Raw genomic sequence first — 24,433 nt, 5'->3', positions numbered from 1 at the left:
GTTTCTCTTTGCTGCTCTCTCTCTCTCTCTCTGCCTTTTCTTTCTCTTGATCACTCGGTTGCACTTTCTACTTTCCATGCACAGCTTTATATAGACAACAATAGAACGAGACAACCTAATAAATATGAATACTATTTCAACAATTCTGCCATCTGTATTAGTATTGAACTGATGAAGACTATTAATTACAGTAGTAACATTTAACAATAAATGGTGCCCGACAATGACTCTATAGCAGTTTCTATAGAATAGACTTTATAGCAATTAAGTTTCGACAGTTAATGCAAAATTGTCAAAATTTAAATTTAAAATACACTTTCCATTGCAGTTTCTACGTAATTTGTTTTGTTTGGTTCCCATTTTGAGAAACCCATTTTTCTCTCTGTACGTTTTTCAATAACTTTCTCCCTCTATCTCTCTCCACTCATTATATCAAAAATATTTTTCAAAGATGGAAACCAATTAAAGACGGAATTTTTTCATGAAACTAGAATGAATGGCTGAGATTCAATTGTAAATCTCACCATTCATTTCAATTTTATGTTTCATAACATTTTCATGTTTAAACAATTGGGTTCTACCATTGATAAAGTCCTTTTTTGTAAGCTGTATGCAACAAGATATGACCTCAACTAATTACTGAGGTCGACAGGGGACACATATTGTTCTAATTACTATTTTTTTTTTGACAACACATTCAATTCATTTCATAACAATGACCGAAGGCAATACAGATTTCATCAAAAAATACAAGAATGAGCCAAAACTATCCAGATTTCGACACAGGCACCCCCTGCAGAAGCAAGATCGGCGAAATCGCCAAATGAGAACCAATCAAGGCCTAGATAGTAGAGAATCCAAACGGACCAGATCCCAACTCAAACTCGATAAGCGCATATGAAATCTGGACAGCGAGAGCCGTTCACCGGAGCAGAAGTCAGTAGCAAACCCCATCACCGACAACAGCACTCGGACAAACCTCAACAATCACAAACAACCCCAACCTCGGACGATCCTCAATAATTACTATTCAAGTGTTTAGTTCATCATATGCGCAAGTACCATCATATGCGCATCGCATCTCGATTAGTCCCTTAAAATTGATCCCGCCTTCTTGACTAGTTCTTGAGAATCAATTCCACCATCATTAGCGGAACCCAATTCAAACCAAGGCAAAGTCTCCTATGAACTGCCCAGTCGAAAAAGCTAGAAAAATACAGTGCAAATATTTCTCATGTTGCTCTTTTCTAGCACTTCGATAATCTCATTTTAGCTACTCACGAAGATGAATTTGGGTCGAAATATTATTTGGCTATGAACGAGACCGATGATCAATCTAGCTAGATCTGGATTCTTTTGTATAAAACCAAAATCAGAGCTTTGGAAAACAGAAAAAATTTAATTCGAGTTACGCGTAAATTGGCTCGGAACCCCCTCACCCCCACATCACAAGAAAAAGATAGAGCAGTATGATTTCTTTTCTTTTTTTAAATGGCCGACAAATTAGTTGGCCTTTCTCCTCTGCCTAAAGAAACAAGAAGCCATGAGCACCCGAAGGAGATCCCCTGTCCGACTCCCATCTAGACAGGGGTCTGTTAGACTCTTCTCGTGTTCGGCTCATCTCAGCCGTTAATTTGCGAGATCAACGACCGAGAAGAGTCGGACAGGTCTCTGTTCAAATGGGAGCCGGACAAGGGATCCGATCTCATGAGCACCACACATGCATGCATAAATGCACTGACTTGTCTGCCTCCATGATCCATCTAGCCATTTATGGCCGACTGCACCATTGTCTTCTTGTTTAACATACGGACCATCAATGTATTTGGCTCCATTGCCTTCTTGTTTAACATATGGACCATCAATGTAAATGCCAAAGCGAGAGCCATTTATGGCCAACTGCACCATTGTCTTCTTGTTTAACATACGGACCATTAATATATTTGGCTCCATTGTCTTCTTGTTTAACATACGGACCATCAATGTAAATACCAAAGCGAGAGCCATTTATGGCCAACTGCACCATTGTCTTCTTGTTTAACATACGGACCATCAATGTAAATACCAAAGCGAGAGCCATTGATGGCCAACTGCACCATTGTCTTGTTTAACATACGGACCATCAATGTATTTGGCACCATTGTCTTCTTGTTTAACATACGGACCATCAATGTAAATACCAAAGCGAGAGCCATTTATGGCCAACTGCACCATTGTCTTCTTGTATAATATACGGACCATCAATGTAAATACCAAAGCGAGAGCGCAAGGCGAGGCGCTTGAACCCCCTTGGGGCGAGGTGTACGCCCCAAGGCATTGAGGCGTAAGCCTTTTGATTTTCTATTTTTAAATAAATTAAAAATAACTCTAAAAAATACAAAAAATAGAGATAAGATTAATAAAATCCACAAAAAAACAAAACAGAGCACAAAGTTAACATTGAGTCAATGACTTATTAATTTATTATTACTTATCAGTAAATAGAGAAACCGATAAGGCTATACATCATTTATTAGTTATAACTTTTTATTTTATTGACTTATTACTTTATTAGTTACTAAAAAAGTAGTGCAAGTGTTCGTAGAAAACAGAGCACACTTGTTGTTAGAAAACAGAGCACAACTGTTGTTTAGAAAATAGATTACGGTATGGTAGAAGATGAAAGATTGACTACAACAACATAGCAGAGAGAGAGAGAGAGAGAGAGAGAGAAAGAGAACTGAAGGCTGAAGATGAGGAGGAACGAAGAACCCAAAAACCCTAGGTCTGACGTCTGATGTCGGCTGCTTTCTATTGCACAGAAGTTGTAAATCCCTCCTCTCTTGCCAGGTATTTATAGGGTTTGGTGAAATTTTAATTAAGAAATTACCGAAATTAGATTACGAAACTTTCACCCCTGAGGCGTACACTTCTCCTATCGAGGCGTTCGAGGCGTACACCTTCGTGCGCCTTAAAAAATTAGGCGTACACCTAGTTGGTTCAAAGTCCAAATTTCAACGCCTCAAAGCGTTTTGGCTACGTCTTGACAACCTAGGCGCGCCTCAAAAACGCCTTTGAAAACTTTGATATATACTATCCATTTTTTTTTATGAAAATAGGTCCCCAGATCAACTTACGTACATCTCGATTAATTTTGGGTGACCAACTCCACCGCTCACGACAAAGATGATTGTGCTAATAAAAATATTGGTATAATATGTAAAAAAATAAAATACCAACAAATTGTAATCAGAGTTTGTGCATTTAGACATATGATCAAGCTCTGTCGTTTGTAGAGCCCTCTCTCTTTCTCTCTCCCTCCAGCCACAAGAATAACCATTGAGCCTCCAATTGGTACAAATATTCAAGACTTGCATAAATTTAAAAAAAAAATCCTCAAATTGGTGGGAAAAATAAAAAAAAATGACAAAAATTCAATTGTTTTATTTTTGAACCAAAAGTAACACTATTTATAAATTTTAAAAAAAGAAAGAAAATGAAAAGCATTTATAGGTTATCAGGATTAATAATTGAGTCCACGTGTGAAGTACAATAGTTAGAGCATCTGTACTAGGCTCTTTACTTGGCTCTTTACGTTACTTTAACCAGCCATTACTCTAAAAATACATGTTTATCAGCCTCGTCATTGGTTTGGTCAAGTTAACGTTTGCTACCGTGCCTCTTTAAGAGAAGCGTGGCACTGTTTACCTGTTTCTGAATAATATATTAGTTTTAGCAACAAAGCCCCTCCAGCAACAAAAATATTGGTATAATATGTAAAAAAATAAAATACCAACAAATTGTAATCAGAGTTTGTGCATTTAGACATATGATCAAGCTCTGTCGTTTGTAGAGCCCTCTCTCTTTCTCTCTCCCTCCAGCCACAAGAATAACCATTGAGCCTCCAATTGGTACAAATATTCAAGACTTGCATAAATTTAAAAAAAAAATCCTCAAATTGGTGGGAAAAATAAAAAAAAATGACAAAAATTCAATTGTTTTATTTTTGAACCAAAAGTAACACTATTTATAAATTTTAAAAAAAGAAAGAAAATGAAAAGCATTTATAGGTTATCAGGATTAATAATTGAGTCCACGTGTGAAGTACAATAGTTAGAGCATCTGTACTAGGCTCTTTACTTGGCTCTTTACGTTACTTTAACCAGCCATTACTCTAAAAATACATGTTTATCAGCCTCGTCATTGGTTTGGTCAAGTTAACGTTTGCTACCGTGCCTCTTTAAGAGAAGCGTGGCACTGTTTACCTGTTTCTGAATAATATATTAGTTTTAGCAACAAAGCCCCTCCAGCAACAAAAATATTGGTATAATATGTAAAAAAATAAAATACCAACAAATTGTAATCAGAGTTTGTGCATTTAGACATATGATCAAGCTCTGTCGTTTGTAGAGCCCTCTCTCTTTCTCTCTCCCTCCAGCCACAAGAATAACCATTGAGCCTCCAATTGGTACAAATATTCAAGACTTGCATAAATTTAAAAAAAAAATCCTCAAATTGGTGGGAAAAATAAAAAAAAATGACAAAAATTCAATTGTTTTATTTTTGAACCAAAAGTAACACTATTTATAAATTTTAAAAAAAGAAAGAAAATGAAAAGCATTTATAAGTTATCAGGATTAATAATTGAGTCCACGTGTGAAGTACAATAGTTAGAGCATCTGTACTAGGCTCTTTACTTGGCTCTTTACGTTACTTTAACCAGCCATTACTCTAAAAATACATGTTTATCTGCCTCGTCATTGGTTTGGTCAAGTTAACGTTTGCTACCGTGCCTCTTTAAGAGAAGCGTGGCACTGTTTACCTGTTTCTGAATAATATATTAGTTTTAGCAACAAAGCCCCTCCAGCAACAGTAAAATGTACTGTTCATCCAACGTTTAATATTTATTTGAACCCATTACGGATCCTATAAAAATGATTCAAACTGCAAGTAATTTTTAAAATATATTTTTATAGGTTTCTTAAAAAAATTAGCCCAATCCGATATCGGTAGGGCTCTCATATGAGTTAAGGCTCTCTTAGAGTGCTCATTGAAAGGTCTTAGAGCCAAAAATTTATTATGACCATTTCGAATAAAATGATTAAAAAATAATATCTTCGCACCGATTCAAACAGATTGAAAATTTGAGTACTTAATTTTTAAACATATTTTTTAATATATAAAAATATGGTTAATATATTAAAAAATATGGTTAAAATTTTAAGTCCTCTATTTTTCAATCCATTTGAACCGGTGCGAAGATCTTATTTTTTTGATTATTTTATGCTAAATACAAATATTTAATTAAAAAGATAGTGAAAGTAAAGAGTCTGATGCAATAGATATTGTAAAAATGACCAGCTAAAATAATAAAATAAAATTTTAAAGTGTAATTTGATCTAAAATCTAAAGAGTTTGACGTGGATGCTACCATGACTATTGCGGTAGATTTGTTTTGAAATGTTGTTGAACTTTTAGACAGACATATGATCAAGCTCCCACGGTCCCACCACTGGTCGCCCCACCCCCCCACCTAACCAGCCCAAGCCTTCAATAAATATTTATCCTCAAGGCTTGCACAAAGAAATAGCTGGGAGTAGTTCTTAATTTATTTAATTTAGAGGATGTGAGAGCATCCGCAATGGATTTTGGTATATATTTATGCGTTAAAATATTTGTTAAAAAGTGTATTAGAATAAAAATGGGTCTCACAAGTGTGTGTTAGGCCATCCACAGTGGTATAATCAAAAAATAATAATCAAAAGTTGACACATCAGCTTTTGATAATTCACTTAAGAGGTTGCTAAGCTTAAAAATATTGAGCTTCACAATGGTTACTTCTAGTCCATAACAAAAATAAGCGTCCACTACAATTTCACTCTCTCTTCCACTCTGTTTCCTACCATTCACTTTCCTCCATTTTTTTTTTTTTTGGCAAAAATATATCGATTCCCTCTCTTAATTTTGGGGATAAATCAATGAATTTTTTTCCTCCTATTATGAAATTTTTTTTGGGAAAAAAAAAAGAAACGGGAAAGAAGAGTGAAATACCTTAATCCGGTAATGATGGGTTGAATTGTAGATGATCGAGAGATATGAACTTCACTTTTTGAGGGAAAAAAAGAAATAGTTTGTAGGTGAAGAGAAAAAGATATAGAGTAGGCGAAGAAGAGAAGAAAAAAATACCAATTGAAATACACGTGTATACAAATTTTGGAACTAGTTAATTTATGTGGTGTGAAGTCCATAAATTTTGATTATTGAAAAAAATTACTAGTTTTGGTTATCCAAAGCCTAAAATTTGATTATTTATAAGGATGTTGCTAAGTTTAATTATATCATTGTGAGCCATCTTTTGCATCAATATTGTTAACTTTAAAAACAATTGGCTTTTAATTATACCACTGTGGATGGCCTTAGACATTGATAACATAGAAGTGTGTTAGAACATTCACAATGAGTTTGGTAAATTTATGTGTTAAAATATTTGTTAGGATAAAAATGGTTCCCACAAGTGTGTATTATGATAGTGGTATTTATATTTTATGGTTGGAGTTTGAATTATAAAGGTGAGATCCATTTATTGTTTGCGTTTGGCAACTATGCTAGCACACTATAAAATATAACACACTCTAGCACACAAACTAACACAAACATTATGACACAAAAAATACATTTTTGTTTGCTAAGTCTTAATACACACAATTAAACACACTAGTTAACACATTCATTATGGATGCTCACCTGTAAACTGCGGTTTTACAATTGAGTTAAGTTAAGTGTGAATTTTTGTTACGAATTAAATATATGATCATGATCCATCTTTTGCCGTATCCCAAAAAATTGTGTACTCTGTACCCTCACACGCCCTCTGATGCAGGGAGACATATGAACTACAGAAATGTTCTCTAGACTTTTTTTTCTGGACGCGGGAGCTCTGCTGCCCACCATGGCACAGCGGCCCCAACCCACACCTCACACGGCCCCTCACACGGCATCGTTTTGATAAGGAAAAAAAAACAAACTCTTTCGCTTGCAATCTTATAGAGCAGAAACGTGATTATGAGAGCCCTAAAGTTAAAATTTAATTATGTCTCTTTAGAACAATATGATCAGAATAATAAGATCTACGCGTCAATTCAAACGGATTGAAAATTAGAGCACTTAAATTTTTTAATCATATTTTTTAATATATAAACAGTCTAAAAAAATTAAGTACGCCAATTTTTAATTCGTTTGAACAAGTACGAATATCTTATTATTCTAATTATATTATTCTAAAGTATCATAATTAATTTTTGTCTCTAGAGCTCTCATAATTAAGTATTTGCTCTTTATTTAGAATCCTGTAAATCAGAAACGTGATTATGAGAGTCCTATAGACAAAAGTTAATTATATCTCTTTAAAATAATATGATTAGAATAATAAGATTTTCGTACTTGTTCAAACGAAATAAAAATTGGCACACTTAATTTTTTTAGACCGTTTATATATTAAAAAATATGATTAAAAAATTAAGTTCTCCAATTTTCAATCCGTTTGAATTGACGCGAAGATCTTATTATTCTGATCATATTATTCTAAAAAGACATAATTAAATTTTAACTCTAAGGCTCTCATAATCACGTTTCTGCTCCATAGGATTGCAAGCGGGAGAATTTGTTTTTTTTCCCCTTATCAAAACGGTGTCGTGTGAGGTGTGTGAGGTATGGGTTCGGGCTGCTGTGCCATGGTGGGCAGCAGAACCCCCCCCCCCCCTTCCCCTTTTTTTATTCAATATCTTCAATAATTGTCTTGTCCCAAAGGCTAACAATTTATTAAATAGGTAGAAAACTCTAAGCCTTATTGATTCACCCAAAACGGAAGTCGAATCAATTAATAACGAAAATTACAAAAAATGGAAACTTTCAAAAAAATTGTAAAACTAAAAAATAGAGAAAATTCTAAGACTTCTCCAAAAAGAACGGCTTAATTCGGATTTTCTTTACTTAAGTTATTGGCAAGTCAAATCTTTCCTTAAAAAAATGGTAGTATTAGTGTCAAAACTGTTTTTGTTGATGTCAAAACTCTAGTACATAAAAGTTTTATACATTGCATATGGTACAAGACTTTTATGCACTAGAGTTTTGACACTAACAAAAACAGTTTTAATATTATTATTTCTAAAAAAAAATTATTAAAAGGCAATTTTGGATTTTCGGAGGCCTAAACAGCGACGAACGCCTGAAAAATGCTATAGGCCATATAGCTTTGCCATGGGTCTTGACCATTGGGCCGTTTCGGATCAAACATTGGTCGGCCCATCGCATAATTCCACAATCGTATAATTATGATTTTGCCATCCTATCCCATGCTTAAAATGCATAAGATATTCCTCATCCAAGGCTATGGCATGTGCATCACCCTCTCTCCCTACAATTTTGTTTTGACTCTAGCAGATGATCAAGTGAACCTCATTTTACATCTTTTCCAAGTGAAGATGAAGGCAACACAGCTCCATGATTTGTAGAAACACAATTGCTACATTTGGTTACTCACCCTCTCTCTGTCTTCCTATCCACTGAAGGAATCAGTACACTTTCGATTCCCGTATGGAAACTGGTCTTCAAGGCTTCCACGAAGACACAAGCTTCTTGTCCACTCTACCCAAAACAAAATGGAAGTTGGGGGGAGACATGACTATCCTCCAATGGAAGGGCTTCTGGCTTCTGCCTGATGTTGTAAAATCTGTGATTTCCATTGAAAATCACTTCAATCCCATCCCATCTGATATACTCCTTGTTTCGTTCCCTAAAACCGGTACGACATGGCTAAAAGCTCTCACCGCTACAATACTTGGCCACAGTTCATATCCAAAGAGCCATTCCCGAACCGATCCACTGCAAACCCGAAGCCCCCATGAACTCATCCCCTTTCTCGAATTGGAGACTTTCGGGCAAAACCAACCTCGAGATATTAACCAATTTCCTTCTCCGAGGGTGTTCAGCACCCATTCCCCTTACTCAGCATTGCCCGAATCGATAAAGAACTCCGGTTGCCGTATCATCTACATCTCTCGAAATCCAGCTGATGCTTTTGTTTCCGGTTGGCATTTCTTTAAAAGGATGTTTGGCAGCGAAATCCCGTTGGAAGAGGCTTTTGATGACTTCTGTAAGGGAACTGTTCCGAGAGGTCCATTCGTGGACCATGTGTTAGAGTATTGGCTTCAGAGAGAGAAAGAGAATGTGTTGTTCGTAACGTATGAGGAGTTGACGGAGGACCCGAATGTGCACGTGAGGAGAATCACCGAGTTCTTGGGATGTAGCTTGAGTGCTGATGAGGTTGAGCAAGTGGTGTGGAAGTGCAGCTACGCGAGGCTTAGTAAATTGGGCGTTAATAATGGGGACGAAGAAAGAGTCAATTTTTCGGGGATGAAGTTGAGTTCGTTTTTCCGGAGCGGAGTTGTCGGAGATGGGAAGAAGCTTTTGAGTCCTGAGATGGTGGAAAGGATTGAAACTCTCGCAAAACAGAAGTGGGAAGGCTCTGGTTTGGAACTTAAAATGTTCGTCGCTTATCGAGCCTAATTCCGTGAAATCATTGGATGAAAATTCAAGTCGAATATGGGAGTACCATCCAAGTGTGTGTTGTGTATGTACAAGCATGAAAAAATTTCAGTGCGGGTGGATATCACATGGTGTCCGCTCGGCGCATCTGAGTCGTCTATTGTGTTTTTGGACGGCTCGGATTTTAAGAAAAAAAAAGGAGAAATTGTTGGGTGAGCAAAGAGAGAGGGTTTCAATCCGAACAGTCTAAAAGTGTATTAGCGGCCCAGATGTGCCGATCGGGTAGCACATGGGATATACCCACCCGGCACTGAAAAATTTCTCGTACAAGCATTTGTATATGTAATAAAGTTTGTGTTCCTCCGCTGCATGTGTGCTCAACAAATCTAGCTACACTATGCCTATTTTACATGGAAAAAAGAAAATTTTCAATTGTTTTCCGGTGTTTGATTGGAGTCTAATTTTATTTCACAACTCAATAATTCATCTACTCGGCCTACAGTAGAATTGGGTATTTCGAGAATGTTTAAGAGAGATGCAAAAAATTTCCACCCCGAAAATACTAAATATACACCTACCAACCACACTTGTTTCACATATATGTGGGCTCTTCTCACAATTGTTGGATGGGACTTATCCATATGTAAGGGGTGAAGATGGGGTTGGGGTTTCATAGGTGTACACTTATCACTTGTGTTTCCGCCCTGGCTTGGTGCACGTGGGTAGAGGAGGCTTCTTGCATGGTGTGTGGGGTTTGTGTGTGTGAGAAGGAGAGAATCCTACTTTGTGCACGCGCACACAATCGGAGAGAGAGTGTGTGTCCTACTTGCAAAGCTTTTGCAAATGTTTTCACGCAGCCACGCGAGATTAAACAGGATTTTCAAGCAACCGGTTCAACAGAGAAGAACTTGGAAAATAACTTACGGGGTTTACGGTGGTAAGTCATTTTACACCGAAGTTGGTGTTTCCCAAAAAAATTCATTTTTTGAATTTTTCAACAACCAAACATCGGAAACCATGTAAATGTTAAAAATATTTTACATCCAATCAAACGAATTTTCACCGTTGTCAGGCAACTCAAGTCGTTTTGCTGGTTCTATTATTGCGTCATGACGGCCCGATTGAATGCAGGTAAAGGAGGAGGGATGAGGTTTGTGCCCGGATAAGGGGTGGGTTCCAAATGTATGCCTTGGTTTGGCATCCGCTATTCACACCCGGATGATTTTTGGCCGAGTCACTGTTGGGATGATATTATCCGGCCGTGGGTGGACAAATTAAGGATAGCTCTCGAGCTGTCCATAAATAGTCCGGGCTTATCCGGCTGGATTTTGACCGAATTACGCCTCCTCATCCCCTCTCCCCCAACCCCAGTTTACCAGTATACAACAAAAGAAAAGCCCTTCCAGCACAATCTCTCTCTCTCCCTCTCTCTCTGAGTCTCTCTACTCCAAGCCACAAAGAGGTCGTCTTTCTTTCTAGCCGCCATACGCCAACAAGCCTTAAAGACGGAGAAGGGGAGGAGCAGTTATCTATGTAATTACGGTCTTTGTTGGCCGTTGTTCCGGTCAACAAAAGCTACTGTACCCTTAACATTGGGCTTACAAGATTGGAAGGGGACTGACTTAATCAAAGAAGCAAACTTCGATAATCTTGGATTTTGGTAGCCAAATTTGACAATGGAGCACACTAACTTTGAACGCATGGGCTGCTATAAAAACGCTAGAAGCTGTCAAGTTTTGCTTCTAACATCCCTTAAACTTGACTCTCTCATATGTCCTTTGTGACTTGTGACTATAGGGTTAGGCTTTGTTATATTTGTTGTAAGAGCTTGTTTACACCCATTTTTGGCCAAAATAAGAAAGAGAATAAAAGAATGGCCTTGGAAGTAGTTTCAGGCCTTGAGAAGTCTTATGAATCAGTCACCTGCAGAATTGGGCCTTTGGAAAAATTTAAAGTGGCCATAACTAGGCCAAATTGAGTTTGGAAAGGCAAGGGAGAGTTTGAAAATTGATTAAGCCACATTAATGTTTGGAGCATGGCCTAATTAGTCAAGGCCCAAATTGATTTCAGATCTAGGCCCATTTTCAGGCCTTGGCCCAACTAATCAAAGCCCGGACTAGTTTTTCAGGCATATCTAGCCCAATAAGGCCAAGATTCATTTTTCAGGTCTGGGCCCAGTTTTTTAGATTTATTTAGGCCTAAAACTGACCAAGTCAAAAAGGCCATATAAGTTGCCTAGTCATGCTTGGGAAACAAGCTGCTCACAAGTAGCTCAAAGGCCTAGAAGCTTCTCCCTAGCAAGCTGCTCAAGCAGCTCAACCAGGCCTGTGTTTTTTGGCCTTGGTGGGCCCAAATATCTCTTTTTTACAAGCATCCATGCACGCAAGCAGCTCAACCAGACCAAGGACACGTGGTAGCCATGCATAGAGACATCCCAAGCAGCTCAAAGGCCTAGAATGTTCTTGCTGGGCAGACCTGGGTAAGCTGCTTACAAGCAGCTCAAGGTCTGAGTGGACCCCATCCTTCAGCATAAAGCAAGGCCAAAGACAAGTGGCGCACATGCAGCCCTTGGAGCTGCTGGTGAATGATTCATGTAGACCTAAGCAAGCTGCTCACAAGCAGCTCATCCAGGTCTGGTTGATCCTTAGTTTTCTGGATCCTTCTTCCGTGAGAGATCAACCTCAGAGGATTTAGAGGGCCCACAAATTATGCAAGGTCCAATAAAATGATAAGAAAGGCCTGGTGAAGTATTGGTCTGCAGCTGTGGGGGGTCCGGAATGGCCTAGATACTGCAGGAACTGAAATTTTCTTTGCCCTTTTTCAAAGTTTTATACAAAGAAGAAGGATTTTTCAGGCCTTTGCCCTTTTCTTGAAGTAAAAGGCACGTTTTGTTTAGGGAGCAGCCCCTCATTGGAGCATTTTGAAGCTGCTCAAGCCTAAGCCTTTACAAGGAGGACACTTGGCAGCCAGGCATGAAGGCCTGTGGAAGCAGCTCAAGCAGCTCAAGGCCTGGAACATCTGCCTATAAATACCAGAGTTGAAGGCCTTGGCAAAGGTCCCCGACCATCAAGCCACCGGCTTATGCAAATTTACGTTTTAATTATCTTCTATCTTTCGGTCCCCGACCATCAAGCCCACGGCTTATGCATATTTATTTTTCCTTTATCTTTAGTTTCCCGTTCAATCTAGCCAAGCCTAGATTTTATTTCATTTTCTTGTAATCAGACTTTATTAAACCGTTAATGAAGTCCTTTTATTTCTGTTTTAGGCCTTGCTCTACCTTTCTTTCCATTTTTCACACGATTAGAAAATTTTAAGTCCTTAGCCCGCAAAGGCAAACCACGAATCTCCTCACGGTCTCCACCCTTAGGCCGTGCACTTTCGTCCAGTTAGAAGTCAGATTAAGGCTTCCAGGCCTTGATACGAATTTGGGCAGCAATCCTGCCCTGGCACGCCCGCATCAGGCCTAGAACTGCACTACTCGCTGTTCCTAGGCCAATTTTTACATTTTTCGGAACAATCAGAGCTCCAACATATGATGTAAGCGAAGCTGGTTTCATATCTTTTCCTACTGTATAAAGGCACTAGAGATCTAACTCTTCTCTCTCTCTCTCTCTCTCTCTCTCATGGATACCAATTCTCAAGGCTTCCACGAAGAAACGGGCGTTTTATCTAATCTATCCGAAACAGAATGGAAGTTGGTGGCAAATACCACTCTCCTTGGCTGGAAGGGCTTCTGGCTTACACCTCATATTATGAAATTTGTTATTTCAATTGAAAATCAATTCAATCCCCTCCCATCTGAAATACTCCTTGTTTCCTTCCCTAAAACCGGGACGACATGGCTAAAAGCTCTCACCGCCACAATACTTCGCCACAATTCAAATCCAGATAGCGATTCCCAAACCGACCCACTGCAAACCCAAAACCCCCACCAACTCATCCCCTTTCTTGAATTGGAGACTTTCGGCGAAAGCCCATCTCGAGCTATTAACCAAGTTCCTTCTCCGAGGGTTTTCAACACCCATCTCCCATACTCAATCTTGCCAGAAGCTGTAAAGAATTCTGGCTGTCATATCATTTACATCTCTCGAAATCCAGCTGACACTTTTGTTTCCACTCGGCATTTCTATAACAAAAGATTTGGAACCAAAATCCCATTGGAAGTGACCTTCGATGAGTTCTGTCAGGGAACTGTTGGGTTAGGCCCATTCGTTAACCATGTGTTTGAGTATTGGCTTGAGAGAGAGAAAAAGAATGTCTTATTTGTAAACTTATGAGGAGTTGAAGGAGGACCCGAAGAAGCACGTGAGCAGAATCGCGGAGTTCTTGGGATGCAGTTTGAGTGCTGATGAGATTGATCAAGTGGTTTGGAAGTGTAGCCATGAGAGGCTAAGTAAATTGGATGTTAACAAAGATGAGGAAAGAGTCCATTGGTCGGGAATGAAATTCAGTTCATATTTCAGGCGAGGGGTTGTAGGAGACGGGAAGAACCTTTTGAGTCCTGAGATGATGGACAGGATTGAAACTCTTGCTAATCAGAGGTGGGAAGGCTCTGGTTTAGAAAATAAAATGTTTGGCTCTGAGCCTAATCTCGTGAAATCATTGGGCATAAATTGAAGCCAAATGAGACTAATCTATGTATCTTAGTTTCGCCCAGGACGATCGATGTATCTACACTAGCTATGTAATGTACGCCTCAATATATGCCTCAAGTTCTTGTGTGTGAACTAACAGGTTAATGAAATAAAGTAACTCTCCCCCTTGTTTAGGGACTCAAGTTGTTTGGCTGCTGATTTTTTCCGTATCAGTGGGTGTTATTCGCTCTAACAAAAACCTAAGAGCAATGTGACACACATTCTCTACGTGATGGCAACACCCGAATGTAGGAATTGAACGATTTTAGTAAAACAAATGCAAGTCCAGCATTTCTCAAATCCGGATATGCGTATTCTTCTTTCTCGCATGCCAGTCACAACGAAGAATCTAATGCACGCATACGTCCTCCAATAAGCAGTTGGCCTAAGTTTTTAGGGGAAGTGAAATACTCCGTAATGCAGATCAAAAGAAAGATGGAATAGTGGAACTATGTACAAGTAAACGAATAAAGGAACAATTGGGTGGGGTATGGCATGAATCAAGTCCTCTTTTCTAAGCCGCATGCAACAAGATGTGGCCTCTTCTACTTAGTGACACTTTTAAGTAACTCTGGTATTGGGTCAGCTAAGGTTTTTTCTTTTTTTTTAAGACCAAGTGTCCGGACTAGGCCTGTCAATAGACCGGATCCGATCCGGATCCGATCCGAAAAATTCGATCCGGATCCGGATCCGAATCCGATAACATCGATCCGATAATTCGATAATCCGGATCCGGTAATTCAATACGGATCCGGATCGGATCCGGATCGGATCGGATTAAATCCGTTATCAATCCGAATCCGAACTTTATTTTTTTTTAAAATTTTAATTTTTTTTAAAAAAATAGTAAAATTTTTATTTTGAAAAAAAAAATGTTTAAGAGGTTGTATTTTTATTTTTATTTTTTATTTTAATTTTTTTAATTTTTTTTCTGAAAATAATTTTTTTTTGAAAAAAAAAATTGTATTTTTTTGAAAAAAATATTTTTTTTTGGCTAAAATTTTTGAAGTAAAAAAAGTTTCCGGATCGGATTCGGATTTTCGGATCGGATCCGGATTTTTCGGATTCGGATCCGGATTCTCGCTATCGGATTTGAGTCTTATCGGATCCGGATCGGATTGTGTCTTATCGGATTCGGATCCGGATCCGGATCTGTCGGATCCGGATCGGATCCGGCCCATTGACAGGCCTAGTCCGGACCAGCTAAGGTTCCTAGTTAACTTACGTGCACCTCCACTAATTCGGTACAAATGTTCCTGATGTTTCTCTTTTCTTGCACCTCGATAATGTCATTCAAGCCACTCGCGACGCTAAATTGAATTTGGATCGAAGTTTATTTTGACTAATTACAAGCAAAATTTACAAGGCAGTCGTGTGCAGCATGACACGAACGTGACGGAAGATCAACCTAGATCTGGGTTCTTTTGCACAGAACCAAATTCGTAGAGCTTTACAAAATCAACAACAATAAAAAAAAATTAAAATTTAAAAAATTTAAAAAAAACACCTTAAGAAGGGAATCCATTCTCTAGTGAGAGAAACGTGAATTCGAACTCAATGAGTCGGTTAACCTCGACTTGCTCTACCTCGGCTGCTGAATCGGCCTCGGACTCACCTTCACGTTCACGATCTTCGGAGCCTTCTCGGCGTACCTCGGTTTCTCCGCCAGAACCCGCGCGTTGCGCCACTTCGCCGCTCCCAGCGACACCAAATCCTTGTTATAACCTCTCTCCTGTTCCTCCTCCTCCTCCTCTGCATTCAATCACAGAACACAAAAGCAAAAAGGTTAAATAAACATTAAAGCACGAGTAGGATCTCAAGTAGAGTGGTAACCCAGTAGTAGTAGAAAATTCTGTAATCTCCTGCATTTGAATGGAGTTCAGACCTTACTTAAGGCCGTGTTTGCCCTATTGTCTAAACGGACTAAACAGACTAAAGACCACAAAAGCACAATTTCCGAGCCAGATCATTCTTTTCACCTACATCACTTACGATCCATTTAACGGAAACACCTCATCTAAAATTCTTAATTTACAGAAACCTAACTACAAATAAGAGGGCGTTTCCCCTTAACTAAATCGACTGAAACACACATACTATCGCGGATTTCTATACAAGTCATTCTCCTTGTACATATCAACTAAAACATCGAAACAACTTAACTATTGTCATTAGCCTATAGTCTAATAATATATCGAAACGCATGCTAGGACTACCGACTTCTGCCGAGAAAGAAACACTTACGTTTGACGAGGAAGGGGTCGACGAGGACGGGGTCGAAGAGGGAGTCGAGATCGGGGAGGAGAGGGGCAGGATCGTCATTTTCGGGGAAGAAGGGGTCGAACTGGGGATCGTGGAATCGCTCCTGAAGCCAGTAGTCGCGGAACCAGGGAGAGGAGTGGACGAGGTCCCACCACTGGTCGGAGAAGTCCTCCACGGCCTTGTAAGACGACGGGACGAACATCGGAGCGTTTGGGTTCAAGGTTGACGATGATCCCGATGCGTTTTGTGAGAGCACGTCCATTGATTTTACACCTTCTGGGAAAGAGCAACGGTGGTAGTATACGGATGAGAGAGAGAGAGAGAGAGAGAGAGAGAGGGTTTGGAGCTCTTCTTATCTTTGGTGGACGGAAAAGAGGGTAGTTTACTGTGAGCTGCCGCCGTGAATATATGCAGGAAAGATAAGAGAAAAGGGCTGGTATTTGAGAAGATATTACGAAAGGGACACTGGTTAAGGCTCTATTCGGAACTTAAAGAAAGGAAAATTAAAATAATTTCTCTTCCATTGTTTGATTTTCCGTTTGACCAAAAAAAAGAATGAAAAAGAGAGAAGAAAATAAAATTTCAAGTTTAGTGAATCGTAAATTTTTTCTCCCTTTTTTCACTCATTTTCCGCCCATTTTCTTTTCTTTTCTCTTCCTTAGGTTCCAAACAGAGCCTAAATCTCTCTTTTCAGTTTTAGAAGTAATTGATTTTCACACTCTCCATTTTTATAACCACACTCCATTTTTGTTACCTTGTGATGTGAATTTATAAAATCAACATTTCATTTGTTTCATCTTTCACACTTGAAAGGACAAAATTATAAATTCACATCATAAAAGGACAAAAAAAAGAGTGTGATTATAAATAAGGAGATTGTGGAAATCACTACCTTTGTTCTTATTGAAAAATTGCTTTTAAGTATTTTCCTAGTGGTAATTTCTATAAGAAGTTTATTGAAGCTAAATTAAGGGTAGTGGTTTTCACACTCTTTTTTATTTATAAATGCACTCTATTTTTTTTTCATTTAACGAAACTTTTATGCGTATTTTTTTTCTAAAAAATAAGAAGCGGAGTGCGTTTATCAAAAAATATATATATAAATTATTTTCCCTAATTAAATTATGTGGATGTTTGTCTCAAGGATGTGATTCTTCAGATTAAGCTCCATAAGAGCAAGCCCAATGGTGATGAAAACTTGGTTCTATACCTATGATGTGGAACCAATTATACCACTTCAATAGTGATAAAAGTATGTTTGTAAAGTGGCAAAACTCTAAAATTGTTTCCATACTTGGAATCCCATCCTTGCCCCATCACCAATCCCAATTGAAATTGTAACAACCCGGATTTTCAACCCTATTTTTTTTAAATAATAGAGTTAATATTATTAATAGCATTAATAATATCAACAAAAAAAAGGATTATTCGTAATAATAATTTTTTTTTCCTTATGGATATATACAAATATAATTATCTTATCTTAATTATCTTACTATTATTTTTTTTAAATTACATGCATGCATGCATACAAATTCGTTCCATCTCTCCCTCTCCTACTCAGTTTCTACTTCTTACCTAGCCACAAATTCGTCCGTATTTCCGTCCATCTCCTAACCCAAGAGGTAGAGTTTTAATTAAATTCAATTTCGTCACCCTCTTCCAAATTCGTCCATAAATACTCCATCACTCCGACCCTAGGGCATACCACAATATTCTCCACGCCCCACCAGTCCAGAAGAGAGAAAAAAATCGGAGAAAATCGAACTCCAATCCATAGAATTCTAGAGAGAGAAAGAAAGAGAGAGAAAAACGGGTTTTGTACCGAGACCCGAATTGATCATTCCAATCACATCCCTCAACCCCAAGCATCCCCAAGCATCATTCAATTCGAGCCCAAGGTCCCCCGATTGCCAAAACCGAAGTCGTCTTCCCCAAAATTCCAAGTTTCGTTTTAAAATCAATTCGGCCCGAACCAAGGTATTATAATCCCTTTCAAACACTCCTCTAAGTATATTAAGTGTTTTTAAGCCTAACCTTATGCCCTAAATGGACCCATGCATCAAAACCGTGATGAAAAACCAAAAAAACCGAATATGGACCGTACCTTGCGGCCGCAACCTGCGGACCGCAAGAACCAGTCGCGAGTTTGCGGCTTGGCTCCCCAACGCAAGGTCAAACCAGTCAGACCTTGCGGTTTGACCTGTTTCGTTTCAAATCGAATTTTCGACCTTCCGAACATCGTTTTTGACCCCCGAACTATTTTTTCTAGACTTTTCACACCTCAAAGATCATAACTTGTTAAGATCATATTTTTTTTATTTAATTATATATTTATTAAATTATTTATTCATTATCTATCAAAGTTTACAAACGAAAAATCTTTGCGACCTTCCAAACAACGTTTTAACACCCAAACTAATTTTTCCTAGACTTCTTGCATCTCAAAGATGATATCTTGTTAAATTAATATTTTTTTATTTAATTTACTATTTATTGTTATTTCTATGGCGTTTCCGATCAAAAATTCTTTACAACCTTATAAACGTTATTATAAATGCCCGAATAATTTTATTTCGACTCTCTATATTTAGAAGATGAAATTTTGTTAACCATAACATATTTTAATTTGTAAATTATTTATTATCTATTTACTTCACTTTCGGCCACTTTATTTAACGTCTTCATTTAAAATAATTCCGCGACCCTTCGAACCCAACTTTTGATACTCAACTGGTTGCATAGGACCTCTCGGACTCTTAATCAGGTCACGTTAATTATTTTAATATTTTGCATTAAATTAGTTTTTAATTAATCTAATTACTTAGAAATAATTAATGAGAGTCTAGAAAAAAAAATTTAAAATTTTGTTAAAAAGCTCTTACTTATTATCATCTTGGCCATACGAGATTAAGGGCAACGGCCCATTCATAAAAAGTTACGTGATTTATATGCTTATTATGTATTTCAATTATCATTGTGATTATTTGTATACTGCTCCGATTTGTGATTGATATGTTAGATTGAAACCTAGAGACATGGGGTGGTATGCAAATAGAGTTCACTTAGACGGTGCTAAGTAATGGGTAAATTGGAAAGTTTATTTTTAGATCTGCCTGCAGGTAGGATTTTGAGATGTGATGAGTTGGATGTGATGATTTGAAACTGGCAAAGTAAGCCCAGTGATGAATTGAAACTGGCGGGAGTCCAGAAATGATTTAAAACCTGGTAAAGTAAGCCCAGTGATGTTTTGATAAAACCTGGCGGATAGGGCCAGAGATATTTTCTGATGATAAAACCTGGCAAAGTAAGCCCAGTGATGTTTTGATAAAACTTGGCGGATAGGGCCAGAGTTAATTTCTGATGATAAAACCTGGCAGGTGGTCCAGCGATATTTTGCGACAGTAAAACCTGGAGGTTAGTCCAGTGATGTTTTGCGATGATAAAACCTGACGGTTGGTCAATGACATTTCACGACGATAAAACCTGACGGTTGGTCAGTGATGTTTTGCGATGATAAAACCTGACGGTTGGTCAGTGATGTTTTTGCGATGATAAAACCTGACGGTTGGTCAGTGACATTTCACGATGATAAAACCTGACGGTTGGTCAGTGATATTTTGCGATGATAAAACCTGGCAGGTGGTCCAGCAATATTTTGTGTTGATAAAACCTGGCAGGTGGACCAGCGATATTTTGTATTGATAAAACCTGGCAGGTGGTCCAGTGATATTTTGTGTTGATAAAACCTGGCAGGTGGTCCAGCGATGTTTTGTGATGATAGAATTGGTGGGAACCCCGTGGTGATTTTGATGTGGTGATTAAGATAGGCAAACCCTAGTTATGGTCTGGGCATGACTAGATTTTCCTTATTGTTATGTTATCGATCAATAATGAATAGATTTATAAGTATTTTGTTTTTCTACATTGATGATATATTGTTACCTGCTAGCTATAATGTAAAGGAGGGGTGATTGGGTTGGATTATATTACAGGGTGAACTTTTTCACTCAGGCACGGATTGTCTGGCATCCGTGTCAGATTTTGCAGAGAATCAAGTAGAGACTCAGGATCCTGAAAAGAGGGCGATATTACCTAGAGATGAATCCGGAGATGGAGACTGAGCAAGTATACGCTTGGGGTCCGTATCAATCCTAGAAGACGGTTCTATTATTTTCTCTAAATTATTACCACGAAGACTATTTTCAATATTCCACAATGATTTGTAATAGATGAATCTTTAGGGTGAATTATCTGTTTGAGATTTTGAATTTAATTTAATAAATTTCCAAAAAAATTAATATTTAATACCTCCGATTTTATTTCTGAAAATCGGGGCGTTACAGAAATCTACCAAGAATCGGACTAGCGGAAGCTACCTAGGATAGCCAAAAAAATTCCAAAATCTACATTGCATATGTATTGTCAAATTGTGAATGGGGTTGTCCAGAAATAATAGTCTACAGTCACCCTCCAAATAATATATATATATTAGTCTACCAATTATGGGGTTGAGAATGGAGTTGTCGAGAAATAATAGTCTACCATCACCCTCCATATTGAAAATTTAATCTATCAATTATGGGGTTGAGAATGGAGTTGTCAAGAAATAATAGTCTACCATTTTGAATTGGGGTTAAGTTTGGAAAATCAGGTGGAGGAAAAGTTAACTATATTGAAAAATGTTTGGTTCTAAAATTAAACCAACCACTGAAAAGGGATGCCATAATTTAGCATAAAAACACTTTTTGGTGCCAAATTATAGAAATAGCTAGAGATATTTTCCAATTTGCATTAGTTTTGAACTTGGAAAGGAGATTCAATAATGGCCTAAAATTAGATTTTAGGGAAATTGATTTATCTACTCATATACTGTTCTGAGCTAGTATTTTCTAGGAAGAATAGGGGCGTAGAGCTAATTCATGGTTAGAGTATCAACGATGGGCAATGGCATAATTAAAAGTAATAAGTTTTTAAAGCTAATAATATTTGTACAAAATATGACTTACAATATTATAATCAAACTTAACAACCTACTTGGAAATAATCAAATTTTAGACTTTAGATAACCAAAATAAGAAACCTTTTGCCAATAATCAAATTTAGTAAATCCCTTCTCAATCAAATACACACATCATTATACAAAAATGTTCTCTCTCTCTCTCTCTCTCTCTCTCTCTCTCTCTCTCTCTCTCTCTCAACAATGTTTTTTAAAAAAATAGTTTACCAAAAAAACTGTTTTTTTTCAAAAAAAAAAAATATATATTTAACTGTTTTTCATAAATAATTTTTATACAAAAAAATTGTATTTTTTCGGAAACACTGTTTTGTTTTAAAAACTATTTTAATAAAAAAATTCAAAAATTGTAGTTACACAAAAGTTGTTTTTTTTTTTTCAAATAAAAAGTTACAATTCAAAAACTATTTTTGATTTTACTTTTATTAGTGTAAAAATCTATTTTTAGAAAAAAAACTATTTCCTATGTTCACAGTATTTAGTTTTTTTTTTTTTTTTGTAATTTGAAAAGGTGATGAGGCAAATTTTGATTTTCCAATTTTAATTATGTCATTGTGAAGCTTTAGATTGCTAACATTAGTAATCTCTTAAATAGATCATCAAAAGCTTATGTGACAACTTTTAATTATTCATTTTTTATTATATATAGCATTGTGGATATCCTTAGAAAAGCTTTTTACGAGCTTGTTTTTACTTTGGACGTTAGATTAGGGGTAGCATTTTTTTTTACATTTTTTTCACCAAAAAATCGAGAACCGTAGTTTTTAATTTTTTTTGATGAAAATATGACAGATTAGGATAATTTGGAATAAGAAATCCAAGATTTTTATTACATGTCCTAATTTAATTGTCCATTGTTCTATTTTAACCGGCTAAAAAATCAGTTATATCTTTAAATTCGTAATAAATTTTATATCGAATATGGATTTTGTTTGATAGATTTTGATTAGTTCTATAATACAATATTTTTAAAATCACATAAAATATTATAAATTACAAGATATAATTAATTGAAAAGTGGTACGAACTTTAAAAAAACGACAATTAAATTGGGACGGAGAGAGGATATGAAAGGCTGCTTTTGCCACTCTCTTTTTTGTTAGTGTCACTCTCCTGCAAGTGTATTTTTTGGCCTGTAAGTGTATTTTTGTACCAAAAAATACACTTACAGAAGAGTCACGATAAAAAAAAAATTGACAAAATCATTTCCCATATGAAAAAGGCTAGAGTCGTAAATTCAGGCGAATGGGACGGGGCTTTGAATTCAGACAAATTGAGTCATATGGTGGGGTCAGCAATCATCACGCTCGATACAGTGAGAAACATACGTGGCCTTTTTGGATAGGGTTTCCAGAAACCAAGATCTGAAACTTTGACGGAGTTGGATTTTTTTAGACAGGGAAGGACCTAACGCCGTTAGTTGTCCGGTATCTCTATTATAAAATAGAAGGGTGTGAGGACAAGTTGTTGGAACGGTTGAGATTCATTTGATCCAAAGGCTGTAGTGCATTCTTCCACTTTTCGGTTAAGTGCCCATGATTTTCTCCTTAATCACACAACTGCCATCCCCTTCCAACCGGAATGCGTAGTGCCGTAGACACGAGTTAGCACTAGTACTTCAATGAATGAAGAAATCAGTAGCACTCTGCAGTCTATTACTCCTTCAAAATGGTTTGGCACTTGAACTCTTAATTCACGAACGCGCGAATTTTAATTGTTTTTGGAAGTTTTTGAAGATAGTATGCTTTTACACTCGCTCTTGCGTTTCTATACTCGCCCTCGCCAGAAATCTTCTTAAAAAATAAATACTTATTTTAGAACTTCTCAATATAAAATAAGAAGGGTTGTTCCATAAAATCCAAATAAGTATGTTAATTCATATTTTCAAACTCAAAAATAATGTAAATAAAAAATAATTTTTCAATTTTTTTTGCATCGTATTAAAGATCTCAATGACATCTATCAAACAAGATCCATATTGATAGGAAAACTATTTGCGTAAATACATAATTTTTGAGCTTGAAATTATCTTCTTAAAAAATAAGTACTTATTCACCCTTTTGTAAAACATGCCTTATTATTAGACAAAAAATAAGTCTTCTGATTTTGTTACTTTCTTTTTTGTTAACGATACTCTCCTGCAAATGTATTTTTGATGATTAACAGCACTTTCCTGCAAGTGTATTTTTGCATTAAAAATACACTTGCAGGTAGGCCTGTCAATGGACCGGATCGGATTAAATCCGTTATCAATCCGAATCCGAACTTTATTTTTTAAAATTTTTTAAATTTTTTTTAAAAAATAGTAATTTTTTTTTTTGGAAAAAAAAATGTTTAAGAAGTTGTATTTTTATTTTTTATTTTTTATCCTTTTCGGAAAATTTTTTTTTTTGAAAAAAAAATTGTATTTTTTTGAATTTTTTTTTTTTTTTTGCTAAAATTTTTGAAGTAAAAAAAGTTTCCAGATCGGATCCGGATTTTTCGGATCCGGATTACCACTATCGGATTTGAGTCTTATCGGATCCGGATCGGATTGGGTCTTATCGGATCTGGATCTGTAGGATTCGGATCGGATCCGGTCCATTGACGGGCTTACTTGCAGGAAAGTGCCGTTAACAAAAAAATGAAGTAGCAAAATCATTTTTCAAAAATATACTTACAGGAGAGTACTGTTAACAAAAAAAAATAGAATAGCAGAATCATTTTCCAAAAATAAGTACTTAAAAAAAATTCCCTTATAAAGAAATGAGTCAAATGACTTTAAAAAAAATGGCAAAATCATTTCTGAAATGGGGCCTAGGTCTGGACCCGGTTTTCCTCGAGGTTACCGTTTCTCCCGTGATCTTTGTTTTGTCCTTATCCAGTACCGGCCATGGTATTGGAAAAACACGTCATCGTTCTTATCGCAAAGGCACGTGGCCCCACGGCCCGAGTATTATTGTAGTAGTAGTAAAACTCATTTTAAAATAAAAACTTTCTCACATGATCGAGCTAT

General features: G+C 36.9%; 3 protein-coding genes across 5 annotated transcripts; 2 read left to right on the top strand and 1 right to left on the bottom strand.

Moving 5' to 3' along the window:
• The first annotated feature begins 2,575 nt into the window (after positions 1-2,575).
• On the top strand, positions 2,576-9,965 carry LOC131319135 (cytosolic sulfotransferase 12-like). 2 transcript variants are annotated; one of them, XM_058349274.1, is made up of 2 exons: positions 2,576-2,829; positions 8,419-9,965. In XM_058349274.1, exon 2 carries the CDS (start codon positions 8,572-8,574, stop codon positions 9,541-9,543), a length of 972 nt encoding a protein of 323 aa, XP_058205257.1. In that variant the 5' UTR covers positions 2,576-2,829; positions 8,419-8,571; the 3' UTR covers positions 9,544-9,965. The 2 variants fall into 2 exon arrangements, with proteins under 2 accessions (XP_058205257.1, XP_058205256.1); XM_058349273.1 differs by having other exon boundaries at positions 2,636-2,829; positions 8,547-9,742.
• Positions 9,966-13,148: 3,183 nt separating this feature from the next.
• On the top strand, positions 13,149-14,142 carry LOC131321245 (cytosolic sulfotransferase 5-like). Its single transcript, XM_058352249.1, has 2 exons — positions 13,149-13,718; positions 13,813-14,142. The coding sequence occupies exons 1-2, from the start codon at positions 13,149-13,151 to the stop codon at positions 14,140-14,142; spliced, it is 900 nt and encodes a 299-aa protein (XP_058208232.1).
• A 1,332-nt stretch (positions 14,143-15,474) lies between these two features.
• On the bottom strand, positions 15,475-16,835 carry LOC131319429 (protein EARLY RESPONSIVE TO DEHYDRATION 15-like). 2 transcript variants are annotated; one of them, XM_058349661.1, is made up of 2 exons: positions 16,404-16,835; positions 15,475-15,911 (listed from the first exon to the last, which is right to left on the bottom strand). In XM_058349661.1, the coding sequence occupies exons 1-2, from the start codon at positions 16,681-16,683 to the stop codon at positions 15,742-15,744; spliced, it is 450 nt and encodes a 149-aa protein (XP_058205644.1). In that variant the 5' UTR covers positions 16,684-16,835; the 3' UTR covers positions 15,475-15,741. The 2 variants fall into 2 exon arrangements, with proteins under 2 accessions (XP_058205644.1, XP_058205645.1); XM_058349662.1 differs by having other exon boundaries at positions 15,475-15,909; positions 16,411-16,794.
• Positions 16,836-24,433: the final 7,598 nt, after the last annotated feature.

Source organism: Rhododendron vialii, chromosome 3a (assembly GCF_030253575.1).
Source record: "Rhododendron vialii isolate Sample 1 chromosome 3a, ASM3025357v1".
Lineage (NCBI taxonomy): Eukaryota > Viridiplantae > Streptophyta > Magnoliopsida > Ericales > Ericaceae > Rhododendron > Rhododendron vialii.
Note: the sequence above shows the minus strand (reverse complement) of the source record. Positions and strands in the feature narration are given on the sequence as shown.